Source organism: Amia ocellicauda, chromosome 6 (assembly GCF_036373705.1).
Source record: "Amia ocellicauda isolate fAmiCal2 chromosome 6, fAmiCal2.hap1, whole genome shotgun sequence".
NCBI lineage: Eukaryota > Metazoa > Chordata > Actinopteri > Amiiformes > Amiidae > Amia > Amia ocellicauda.
In genome coordinates, this window is record NC_089855.1 from 47,866,318 (window position 1) to 47,879,714 (window position 13,397).

The following is a 13,397-nucleotide window of genomic DNA, read 5'->3' on the forward strand; positions in this document are numbered from 1 at the left end:
TTTTCAATAAAAAATGGAAAAATGGAGGTGATCTAAAACTTTTGACCGGTAGTGTATATAATAGTAACACTGTGTGTGTGTGTATATATATATATATATATATACAGTCAGTCAGTGTTAATGTGCTGTAGTGTCCAGTCAGTCAGTGTTAATGTGCTGTAGTGTCCAGTCAGTCAGTGTTAATGTGCTGTAGTGTCCAGTCAGTCAGTCAGTGTTAATGTGCTGTAGTGTCCAGTCAGTCAGTGTTAATGATCTGTAGTGTCCAGTCAGTCAGTGTTAATGTGCTGTAGTGTCCAGTCAGTCAGTGTTAATGGACTGTAGTGTCCAGTCAGTCAGTCAGTGTTAATGTGCTGTAGTGTCCAGTCAGTCAATGTTAATGTCTCCCCCCCTCCTGTCTCTCTCTCTCTCTCAGGGGTGACGTTGTTGATGGTGATCGGCGCTCTGCTCCTGTTGGTGGCGTTGCTTGGGGACTGTGGGGCCTGCAGTGAATCCCGACCTGCACTGGGAGTGGTGAGCTAACAATCCCCAAACACACTGACTGACGCACGCACGCACACACATGCACACACACGCAAACACACACACATGCACACGCACACTGACTGATGCACTAACTCTCTCCTCCTCTCTCAGTTCACAGGGTTGCTGGTTGTGATGATTGTTCTCGAGGTTACTGCAGGAGTCCTGGCCTTTCTGAACAGCAAAGAGGTGAGACAGGGCGTCACTAGGTCGTACAAAGAGGAACTCAAAAACACTCTCTCCCATTAAAGGAGGAGAGACACATCTATGGCTTAGAATTGAAAAGAAATCATTTCTTTCCCAATTCAACACATTCTTGTGTGGAGCTTACCAACTGATTCCCCTACCACAGCAAAGGGTGCTTTCAAAATGTACAGTCACTTCCAATCCCTGGGCTCGGTGCTGCTGTGTGGAGACCTCAATGCCAGGACCGGCAGAGAGGTCGACTACATCAGTGCAGAGGGGAACAGCTGTATAATTGGACAGAACCCTCTGTACCGCACACCCATCTCCACACAAAGTATCAGCTTTGATGGTGTGATAAGAGCAGGAAACAGGTACTGCGTTTCTCTAAAAGCCTGGGTCTGTAGTACATTGTTAACGCCAGGATCAGAAGGGATTCCCAGGGCAGATATAGTTACAGCTCTGCTTTAGGAAATAGTGTAATAGACTACGCTGCCACGGACATGAACCCCGAGTCTATTAATGCATTCGTAGTCAGGCAGAAACCCCCTGTCAGACCACTGGCTACTGGGGTATCTGTGTGAGCAGCAACCTTTGGAAGATGTCTGCAGCATCATTAACACCCGGAGACTGGCCTTCCTTGCCGAGCACAGTAAACATGTTTGTTTTATAGACTTATAAAAAGCATTTGATTCAATCTGTAATGAAGGGTTATTTCTTAGAATCTTACAAAGCTGTGTAGGGGGTAAAGTCTATGACATCATCAAGCCAATGTATACAGAGAATAAGTGCGGTGTGAAAGATCAGAGTTCTTCACACAGGGGCGTGGGGTGAGACGTCCCAGGGCTTTCAGGGGGTCCTTCGATTGGCTAGATATTCGTAGAGTCACGGTCTGCGATTGGGTAAAAAAAATAAGGTCGCTAGACTGATGACAGCCACAGTAACGTAATTTCCATTGGTCGGCACCATCCCCATGTTCTGTAGTTGGTATTGAAGTGCAGGAGTCCGCACAGGCGCGATGGAAACAAACCGCACACGGGTCTTTGCAGCCGAATCTCAGCTACAGCTAAAAAACACTGTCAATGCCTCGTCTCTATCACAAATACTTTCCCCACAGATTAATACTTAGTAATGCATGCCCAGATTTTGCGAAAACTTATATTATCCATGTCTGCTAAAACCCTGCTATGTGGGACAGTAGCTACAAGTGATTATTTATGTTGGTGAACAACTGAACCAGCAAGATGCCACTGTAATTGGAAATAATCAGTCAGCTGCCTCCTTCTGCTTTTTCTAAATTTGCACACTCCTTGAAGAAACCACAAACTGTTTGCAGGCTAGCTAATTCACCACAGCACTTGAGCTGCCTAATCACACACGCCAACGTTACAGTAGCTAACTGTCATCCTCCTCCGTAGCCAGTTTAAAGTGTTAAATCGACCAATATGAATCAAAACTGAATCCTGTCACTCATTTTGAAACGTGTGCCAATATCACCAGCCTGGTGTTTCATAAGCAGTCTCTCACTCATCCCTACATAGACTACTTACAGTTACCCTACAGTTAATACAATGCATCACGTTACTGCAACCTTTCCCTTCCCTCCCGCACAATACAAAGACTGCAAGCAATCTTGAAAAGACAGACACAATGGCAGAGTTTACCTGTGTTTTGACATTACTCGACATGTGCTCGAGTCACAGATGCAATGTCCCTCTCCCTCTTGGGGTTTACATGGTTTTAGTGTATTGCACTCGAGACGAGCTGCTGTTTACCCGCCGTCATGCAAATTCATAGCAAAGGAGTGAATTAATATGTAAAGGAGCTCTAGGTACAGCTCTCGCGCTGTTTAGCAGGAACATCACAGAACAGGTTCACATGCGCGAGAACAATACTCGAGACACTGGCTGTATTCAAACCTGCATAAAACACATACTACATATGAGCATGTCAACATTACTGAAGTGTTATGTAGTACGTGTAGTACGGAGTTTCGAATACATCCACTGACAATCGAATCCATAGGCGTCATGCGACAACTTGTTCAAATTAGTTTTTCACGTCACTGATGGAGCAGCAAGCCATGAATATCAATGTTTTATTAGGATTACAACACGATGTACACTACTGAACAGTTCACAACAGTATAGAAAGCATAATGATTAAAGGGGAGTAAAAAAGAAGAAAGCTTTCCACATTGCCATTGACCTGAAATATACCATTGCTAACCACGAAACGTCCTTCAGCAACTTACTATACCTTGAAACCTACAAATAATCTCACCAGATATTTTCACTTATCACTTTTTAAAGTGGCCATTTAAAAGGATGTATATGCACGATTATGTCCGTAGCATTTGCACGTGTTTTCCCCATGGTTTTGTCATTTTTACATCATTTACTGTAGTATTTGGGATTGACACGTTGTTTTGGCCACAAAACTGATTCTCCTGATTTTTGTGGGCCAAACGTGCACGTGCATCATCACTTCATGGGTCATGTAAACTCCCCCTGTGGCATTTGAGTAAACTTGTGTGTATATATTATATATATATATATATATAATATACACACACACCGATCAGCCATAACATTATGAGCACTGACAGGTGAAGTGAATAACACTGATAATCTCGTTATCATGGCACCTATCAGTGGGTGGGATATATTAGGCAGCAAGTGAACATTTTGTCCTCAAAGTTGATGTGTTAGAAGCAGGAAAAATGGGCAGCGTAAGGATCTGAGCGACTTTGACAAGGGCCACATTGTGATGGCTAGACGACTGGGTCAGAGCATCTCCAAAATTGCAGCTCTTGTGGGGTGTTCCCAGTCTGCAGTGGTCAGTACCTATCAAAAGTGTCCAAGGAAGGAAAAGCGGTGAACCGGCGACAGGGTCATGGGTGGCCAAGGCTCATTGATGTACGTGGGGAGCGAAGGCTGGCCCGTGTGATCCGATCCAACAGATGAGCTACTGTAGCTCAAATTGCTGAAAAAGTTAATGCTGGTTCTGATAGAAAGGTGTCAGAACACACAGTGCGTCGCAGTTTGTTGCGTATGGGGCTGCGTAGCCGCAGACCAGTCAGGGTGCCCATGCTGACCCCTGTCCACTGCTGAAAGCACCTACAATGGGCACGTGAGCATCAGAACTGGACCACGAAGCAATGGAAGAAGGTGGCCTGGTCTGATGAATCACAAGTTCAAGGTGATGACTTGGCCTCCAAATTCCCCAGATCTCAATCCAATCGAGCATCTGTGGAATGTGCTGGACAAACAAGTCCGATCCATGGAGGCCCCACCTCGCAACTTACAGGACTTAAAGGATCTGCTGCTAACGTCTTGGTGCCAGATACCACAGCACACCTTCAGACGTCTAGTGGAGTCCATGCCTCGACGGGTCAGGGCTGTTTTGGTGGCAAAAGGGGGACCTACAGAATATTAGGCAGGTGATCATAATCTTATGGCTGATCGGTGTATATGAATGTAACTTAAAAACATCCGTGCACTACAGCATCTGGTCTAAATAATTAATAAGTGAGAGTGTGGCTACAAAATTTAATTATCTTTATATTACAAAACGAACCCGCAACTACAGATGTCTACTACTGTACAGCTAACTCTGTTCGCCAACACAAATATTATAATTAGGCTTAAAAGGTTCTCAGTTGCTAAACATACAGAGCTTGAAGTAAGTTAGTTCCTAATTTGCCTTACCTTAACTTGATGTTATTTATTGTATGCCGTTTTAACATTTCAGTCGACTTCTTCTGCAATTTAGACAACTACACAAACGTATTGGAATAACCAATCACAGCTCTGTGTTCAGCATAAAGCGTTCCCCCATAGGCCTAGGAGCCAATCACAACTCACATTCAACACAGAACTCACCCCAACGTGTTGCGTCAATCAAGACCAGAAGTCTATAAACAATATCGCGGGAGTCCTGCGGGCTTTGGGACATTAGTTTGGTAGTCCACCCCTGGCTCGTTACTTTCACTTTGGGTAGTGCGCCTCATTGTTGAGCGCACAGCAAGGATAGTACTCATTGTAGCTGCATTCAGTTTTAGATTCATATATTTTAAGCTACAACGTATTGCAAACTTTTTTCCCCTGACCATGGAGGCCCCGGCCCAGTTTAACCCCTGGGGACAGTGTGTGGACGGCCTGAGGGACAGTGTGGGTCCACTGCTGCGGGGAAGATCAGCGAGATCTATGAGATCAGTGCATCAGTGCATTGCTGCCACATGAAGAAAACAAAATATAAGTTTTATTTTGGGGTGTGTTGTTGTCATGAAGCAACATGCCCCCACAATTCATGTGGCAGCAATACGCTTCTGTAATTTACTATGATGTATGTTACTTTTATTTATTGAAATGTACTTAATTATACTCACTGCTTAATTAGTATTTATTATTTGTATTACTACTTATGATCTATTATTCATGTATATTGTTGCACTCTTGCGAAATAACCAGTCAAGGGTGGAGGCAAGGAAGCTTTATTTTAACAATTAAAAGCTGCAGCTGCAATCTGTAAGGAATAGAGAGCATGAACAAGAGCAGCGTACCTTAAGCCCGGCTCAGTTTCAGGAACAGAGTGTGCGCTGCTCTCTGCCTGGGTTTTTTATATCAGACACAACAAAGTAACAAACTGGGGTCACTGACACGGAAGGGAGCACTCAGACAGGAAGGGGAAAAACACAAACTCTGCCAGCCTAGGGCTCAAGTTGAAGAGTCTCTTTTGCCAGTTTGTTACAATATTATTAATTCATCTTTTGTTCTAGTGATGTTTAATATCTATATATTTTGTTAACACATTTATAGAAAATAAAGTAATCCTGTTTATACATCATATCATACATGCTTTGGCAATACAAACGTGTCATGCCAATGAAGCTTACTTTGAATTGAATTTGAGACAGAGGTGGAAGGCGAAGGAGAGGGGATAGGGAGATGAGGTGGGGGGGTGCAGTATCAATTCACAACCTGATGTCTTTGTGTCCCTCTCCTCTGACTCTCTGTAGGTGGGGAAGCAGATGTCTGGGTTCTACAGCACCGTCTACCTGCAGTACGTGAACAAGAACGGGGACGCCAGCATGGCCATCACCCTCAAGATCTTCCACAATGCGGTAGGGTGTCCTTAACGAGCCCCGTCCCTGTCTTAACGAGCCCTTACCCTGCCTTAATGAGTCCTTAACTTTACCAGGTAAAACATCATCCAGTGAATCTTCTTCTACTTTGCCTGAACCACCAGTTTCTTGAAAGGAAATGTCCAGAACATCCTGTTGATTTTTTTGTTCGTCTTTACAGATGTCAGTCATTTATGAACTACCAATAGCTGTTCAGAAAGGCTTAAAGTGGGCGAACCCTCTCACCATATCACAGTTCATGTTTGACACAATTTTAACAGATCTCTCCCTCCCTCCCTCTCTCTCTCTCTCTCTCTCTCTCTCTCTCTCTCTCAGATGGGGTGCTGTGGTGTGGCGGGGGGGGTGCTGGAGCCCTTTGTCCAGGAGACCTGCCCAGAGGCCAGCTTCTTTAAGAAGTTTGGTATCCCTGTGAGTCTCTCTCTGTCTATTTTCAGTTTTAATTTAAGAAGCTTTATTGGCATGACAAACAAATTGCTGTTGCCAAAGCAATTGAACATGCATACATGTATGAAAAATAATGAAAATAATAAACACAATGCCTTATAAAATCTATTAAAATACAGGAAAAAAGAAAAGGACAATATAAATGATATTTTATGCTTAGAAAAAAAATAAGGAAGAGAGTAATCTTACGATAGATAAACAATTCACTTTGCTTTTTTGTTTTCTCTCTCTCTCTCTGTGTCTCAGTGCACCATTAGTTGAGTGTGTGTATTAACCTCTCCCTCTCTCCTCTCAGCCCTGCCCTCCGGTCATTGAGAGTTTCTTCCAGGACAAGGCACCCCTGGTGATGGGCTGGTTCCTTGGCATCGCTGCACTCATGGTGAGAGAGAGGGAGGAGAGGGCGAATGGAGGATGTGTGTGTCAGTTCAATTTAAAGAGCTTTATTGGCATGACAAATTCATGTTGCCAAAACAATTAAACATTACATATATCTTGCTCTGTCTTGTATTAAAGCCAGACTGCTCACTCTGACACACTGTGTTTGTGTGTTTGTGTGTTTGTGTGTTTGCGTGTTTGCGTGTTTGCGTGTTTGCGTGTGCGTGCTGTATTGCAGCTCCTGGCTCTCATCTGCAGCTCGGTGTTGTCCAGCCAGATGAAACGCAGAGAGCAGAGCCCACAGTATCTCATCCTGCAGAACAGCCCCAGCCCTGCAGGACTGTTTCCCCCTGCTGGAGGGCCGCTGGCACTACACGCCCTCGAGCCCCAGCCATTTGACCCTCTGTCCCCCCCTGCTGGACAGCAGCTGGCTGTGTCTCTGTACTAGCCAGTCTGTGTCTGAGCTTTTAGGTACTCACTCCCATTTCTCCTCCTTTCTCTCTCAGACACTGTCACACTCTTTCACTCTCTCTCCACTCCCATTGACTAACGCTCCTCCATGCTCTCCTCCCCTACTCTCTCCCACTCTCCTCCTCCACTGCCATTACCACTGCTGCTGGTATTACTGTCAAATTATCAAATTCAAGGCGCTCTATTAGCACGACCAGTGAAAGCAGCGATGACAGCTGTCAAAAACAATACTCCCGAATAACGACAATATATTGATATTCTCTCTAGGTGTGTGTCTATTAACCCCTCTCTCTCTAGGTGTGTGCTCTGTTGTGTATGGGGTGTGAGTGTGGGTCTGGCTGTATTAATCTCTCCCTCTCAACAGCTGTGCACTCTGGTGTGTGTGTGTGTGTATTAATCTCTCTCTCTCTCTCTCTCTCTCTCTCCCTCTCCCTCTCCCCCTCCCCCCAGGTGTGTGCTGTGGTGTGCAGTTCAGTCCTGGCCTCTGCAATCAAGAAAGGTCGAGACTCCCCACCCTCCTACTCCAATTATGTCTACTGAGCCCCCTCTTTTCTGCCACCCCCGTCCTAAACACCAGCACATACTACATTTGTTCCACCTTGTCTACTCTGTGCGCATGCCTCTCTCTCTTCCTCTATTTTATGGAGCACCTATGGGAGCCCCTGACCATGAGTCAGCTGTGCCAGAGTTCAGCTCCAATCTGCAGCACAGTACAGTTGCAGAGTTCCTGGATCCCCCCCCCAAAAAAATCTAGGGATCAATTAACCAATCAATGGACCAATTTAACCAATTAAAGGGGCAGAACTGCAGTTTGATTCCCTGCACAGAAACCCCAACAGCCTCCCTGAGATATTGGAGATCATGGGTTCCACAATCCTGGCACAGTATTTGTTCTGCCCTGATGCCCGGCTCCAGCGTGGTTTCCCTAGCGCTGTCTCTCTCGCACCACGTGCCTCTGTTCTGTGGGTCACTGTTTCAGAGAATATACTAGTTGCTTAATTACAAATTTATATATATATATAACAAATATAGCTATAAATCTTGTTCTGTTCTTTTCTAAGCAGTTACAGTGTGAAGATGTTTGACTTGTTTGAAGCTCTGCATTTGTCCAGCTTTGTGACCTGAATGTTTTTTTCTATCTGAGGGCGATGATGTGATTGTCATCGTCCCACCAAAAATACAATAAAAAGGATAGTGACTGGATCCTGGCAGGTGTCCTGGTGTCCTTCTTCCCCTTGTGCAGATCTCCCCGGCCGGCCTGGCACGTACCCAGCAGGGTCTGTGGCTGAGCGTTTTCTGCGTGAGTGTGAAGCCAGGTGTGTGTGGTGGCGGCGCCCAGGTCTCTCCAGACACACAGAGGGAGGAGTCTGTGGAGCGTGTTGTGGATTGAGTGGTTTTCAATTGCCATAGCAAGCCGGGTCTCCCTCCCTCACTGCCTTGGGGTTGGAAGAGTATTGTGGTTCAATCTGAGGTGCAAAATGGCTTTGGGGAGGGGGGGTGGACAAGGCAGGTTTAAAACTCCAGGGCTCAAGCGCTACTCATGCAGCCTGCATTGATCCCGATCCCTCCCTTCTTCCCAACCTCCACATCCCTGCCTCCTGGCTGTTCCTCACACATGGGGTGGGGGGCAGACAGGGCCAAACCCCCTGCTCCATGAGGATACTGAGGTCATGATCATAAACATAAAACATCCCCCCCAAACTAAACTACAACCACTACCAGAGTTCAGCCTTTAAAAACTACAACCAACATGGTGGGGGCTGCTGCCAAGATGGTGCTGCTTCCTGACAAGATGGTGGAGATTCCTGCCAAGTAAAAACCTACAACAAACATGGTGGACTGGCAGGATCAAAGGTCAATTGGGGAAAGGTGGACTTCCATTTTAAAGGGCAAAGGGAAGGTGGGACAGGGCACCTGTAGCTCTGATAATGCTACATATCAATGGGTTTGAAAAAACACCCATCTGTCCCTTTAAATTCCATGATTTCTCAGGTTAGTCTATAAATAGAAACATATTCTGTGGAGTGAGATTACCATGTCCAGCTCATTCTATGTACCAGAAATCGAGAAATAGGCGATTCATTATTATTTATTATCTCTCTAACTCCCTATGAACACATATACACCTGAACATATTTTATGTAATGCAATATAGCCTGTACTGTGTGTTGATTAAATTAATGTTGACAAAAATGCATTGGAACCATGAAAACACAATGGAAATGCAATATGTAGATTGGTAATGCCAGTATATATTCTATGCAAAATGTAAATATATATTTTATATATGTATATTTTTATTTTATTTTTCTCAGTTTCCCAATGAAGATCTACAGTCGATCGCTGCTTCCATAATGTTTCCACTATTACTTTCTTTCTCCCATTTTTTTCTTTAAAATAATTCTAACCTGTTAAAGGCTCTCTGGACTGTCTCTCTGCTTAGTTCCACCCTCAAGCAGAGGTAAATGATCCAATCAGTGAAGAGAGGTTTTGGAAAACAACTCTGTTAGGACAGAATTGGTCCAGGGGCAGAACGTATATGATGCTTCTGATTGGTTATTTGCCTTTAGTAGGCAGGACATACATGACGCTTCATCAAATAATTAACATGCAGTAGTTCAACATAAAAACTCTTGTTGCTGTGCATGTGATTCATCCATCTTCCAAAAACGTTTAATCCTATAGTGGAGTCACGGTGAGCTGGAGCTCAACCTGGGACACACGGCACAGAGCGAAACAACACTCTGAATGGAACACCAGTCATTGCTGCCCATGTTTGATTTTAGTATTAAAACAGGTTGTACATTTTTTATTTTCATACAGCTCATTGTCTTTCATGTGTTTCAGCTTCTCATTCAATATTTTAGATAAGGAATATATATAAGCCATAATAATACATGTATTGACCTTGCTAACTGTCAACATACACAAGTCAACATATAAAACGTAGCATGTCTACTATATATGTTGCATTTTATCTTGTATGTGACAATCGTATGTTTTATATTGTAGCGTAAGGTACACTTAAAAAAATTTAAATTAAAGAAGTGAATTTATAGTATCACCTTATCACGAATCCTGGAATCTTGTAGAACTCAATTTCTGTAATAATTGGACGCAGACACCAATTCCAAAGATATAAATTGTCAAATTTATTCAAAACAAAGACTAAATGTAGCACTACACTAATTATACAAAAAGGGAAAAACTAATTAAAATTCAACTCTAGATCAACAAATCAAAGACAAATCACTTCCGTGACCAAATCAAAGACCATGGGATCGCATATGATAACACAAATCGTTAAACAAAAAAGGTTATAAACACATTGACTACAATACCGGTTAGTAAGACGAAGGTGAGTCTCTCATTAGTATTGTTAGTCAGACATTAAATAACTACGCAGGTTAGTATTTATGTCAGGTAACTTCTCGTTATATATATATCAGTCTCATTTACGTTTAGGTGCCGAGAAAGATCCTATCATTACTTGTTACCACAATTTCCCTTAACTGATTATTATTCAATGATTAAGGATAGGCAGGGCCACCACTAATCTAATGTCTATTAACTTGTGTCAATTTCAGACTAAACAGTTAAACAGGAATGAGAAGATATTTCTCGGCGTTGACAGATTTTATTTCTAAAATTATCAACAAAACAGTTTAATGCAACACACATTTATATTTAAGAAAACTAAATGATATTACACATTCTAGAGTTATGAATCACAGATTAACATTTCTAATTGATTTCTCAAATGTCATGAATCATGAACTCCAAACTGTTAAACTTATCTGAACTTCGTCGCAGAGAGGCCTCTCTGTCTTCGGGCTCAGATAACAGCACACGGCACGAGGTCCGTGTGGTTGGAACAAAGGCAGTCCGGTTCGGCTTTGTCCAAGAACTTCCACTCAGTCGATGCACCTGGAAGTTGGGGTTTCGCGAAACAGAGTCTTTTCCAAACAGATTTTCCACTGGTTTGAAGGCTCCAAGGTTGTGCACAAAATCTTCTTTGTAAGCAGGTTTCCACCGTAGTTACTTGAAGACAAAGTCTTTGAGGAAAGCAGGGCCCTGTTTGTTCCAAGGGTCAAGTTTCTTAAGACTCAAATAGCTATTTAAATGACTGACACTTTCATATACAGTCGACTTAGTCAATTGTCCAGCTGTAAAACTCCACTGATCAGGTGGGCACAGGCGGGCAGCGCAGTCTGTAAAGTTCTTTATTTAATAAAGTCCTTTAAAAGAATTCTTCGTACGGCTCAATCTCCTTCTCCCAGTTTTACTCTTCTGTTGCCGGCAAAGACTTGGTTGGTTTCTGGTTCCGGTTCTGGCAACAGAGCTACAGGTTGAGCTGTGGCAGCGAGTTACTGGTTCAGGTGAGAGAGAGAGAGAGAGAGAGTGCGCTGTTCTTTATAGTCTGTCAGATCAATAGGTGATTGGTTCTTGAGTTTTTGAGATTGGATTTCGGTTTCAGCCCCCAGTGTCCTATTGGAGGGGGGCTTGATTTATGACTGATGTCAATCCATGCCATCTTTTGGAAATGCCGGTTGGCCCGGGTTCGTAGCTCTATGTCGGGATTTCGGCTCTCGTCCACTTCAAAGAGTTTTTATCACCTACAGGCCCCTTTCTCCAGACATCTCATAGCAGGATTCCAAACTATTTGGCCTCTTCTCGGTGCCATCCTCCCCAAAACTGTCACTTTGATGTAAACCAGTTCCAAGCTGATGAGTTAAGGAAATCTGATAACTTTGGGGGGGAGAGGTCTTCTTTAGATCAGTGCTTCAGCTCAGAGCTAAAATGCTCTTATCAAAATACACCCAACATAACGCTACAATATGTTACAATGACAGCATATATTTTCCATACATGGAGTTTTTTATATGGGATATACGGATGAAGTACAGAACGAATTCTGTGAATGCCATTCAATGCGATCATTGTCATCAAACCGACCACATGTGTGGTTTATGGGGACCAAACCCACTTTCACTCCAGTAAATCTGGTAAATATTCTTCTTGTCAAAATCATTGGTCATCTTCGATTATTACTACAGCTCCCACATCGTCTTTGATGCATCTTACAAAAGTGAACATCCTAAGTGACAAAACAGTCAAATTACCATTTTAACAATGATCTTTGGCAATGTTTAATTATTTTTAAATACCATTACATAGAGGTAAGATAACATACCTTAGTTTTAGTGGAGATGAACCAACCAGAAAATGTCACGATCTCTCGCGCAGCTGTTCAAATCTGTAAATTGTGGGAAAAGTAGCACACGCAGACACATGAGAAGGCAGCGGTTTTGGCACTTCAAGAAAGTATGTTTAACAAAATTAATGATTACATTTTTAACTAAAAAGTATAGGGTATTGTTTTAAAACGTAAATCCTTTAGCTTTATTTCATGCTATTTTAACTGTATAGTGTGATTTCTATTCACTATTGAGGATAAATTCATCACCATATGACACTTCAAAAGGAGGAATGTTAGTAATTACAAATTTGTTTTGGTAGTATTTCCTTTTTAATCTTGTTTTATTATATAATTATTATTATTGTTTTTCTTGTTATTGATGATTGTCCAGAGAATGTAAACACAAATATATATGTATCAGCAGAACTGAAAAATGGAAAGGCCTTCCAAATATAAATATTTAGAACCTGGAGCAGGTGGCACAGTTCCTGCATGATATTGCTTCTTCATCACAAGTGTATATGATATGCATTATATATTAATTGCTATTTACAAATTACAAATACATTAACCCACTGCCCCTAAATTAACAAATTGGATAATGTTATTAGTGTTATAGAAGTAATGTGTTTTGCACTTATTTGACAAGCTGAGGATGAAACTATCTGCGCAGGTAGTGGGAGATTCTGACAGACTCTCAGGAAACTGTTATTCTGCGGCAGTGGTTCTCAATCCTGGTCCTGGCAGGTCTTTGTTCCAACTGACCTCTCAATTACTTATTTGAACCCTTAATTGTTGTAATTTGATTACATTTGAATCTTTACAAGTTGGTTCCTTAATAATATAATAATTCCCTCATACACATTTAAACTTAACTTAAAACCCCTACTGTACATATTTTACACATACATGCTGGAACAGAAGACAGAACAACTTACAGCCACAATGAACGATTTGCTTATGAAGTAAACATACTGACCAATGAAATTATAATATTCTTGAAAATGTTTGATGTAGAGCAAAGACAAAATATTGCCAGCAGTGTCTCTCACATTAAGA

At 42.5% G+C, this 13,397-nt stretch overlaps 1 protein-coding gene across 2 annotated transcripts in view; it reads left to right on the forward strand.

Annotated features, from left to right (window-relative positions):
- Positions 1 to 8,341, forward strand: part of LOC136751626 (CD9 antigen) — a 10,118-nt gene extending 1,777 nt beyond the window's left edge. The window contains exons 3-9 of one of the 2 annotated variants that reach the window (XM_066707381.1): positions 413 to 510; positions 634 to 708; positions 5,723 to 5,827; positions 6,164 to 6,256; positions 6,588 to 6,671; positions 6,906 to 7,138; positions 7,589 to 8,341. In XM_066707381.1, the coding sequence (XP_066563478.1) occupies positions 413 to 510; positions 634 to 708; positions 5,723 to 5,827; positions 6,164 to 6,256; positions 6,588 to 6,671; positions 6,906 to 7,115 (665 nt within the window). In that variant the 3' untranslated portion in view covers positions 7,116 to 7,138; positions 7,589 to 8,341. The remainder of the gene's footprint in view (positions 1 to 412; positions 511 to 633; positions 709 to 5,722; positions 5,828 to 6,163; positions 6,257 to 6,587; positions 6,672 to 6,905; positions 7,139 to 7,588) is intronic. The other variant, XM_066707382.1, reaches the window with a different exon arrangement.
- The last annotated feature ends 5,056 nt before the right edge of the window (positions 8,342 to 13,397 follow it).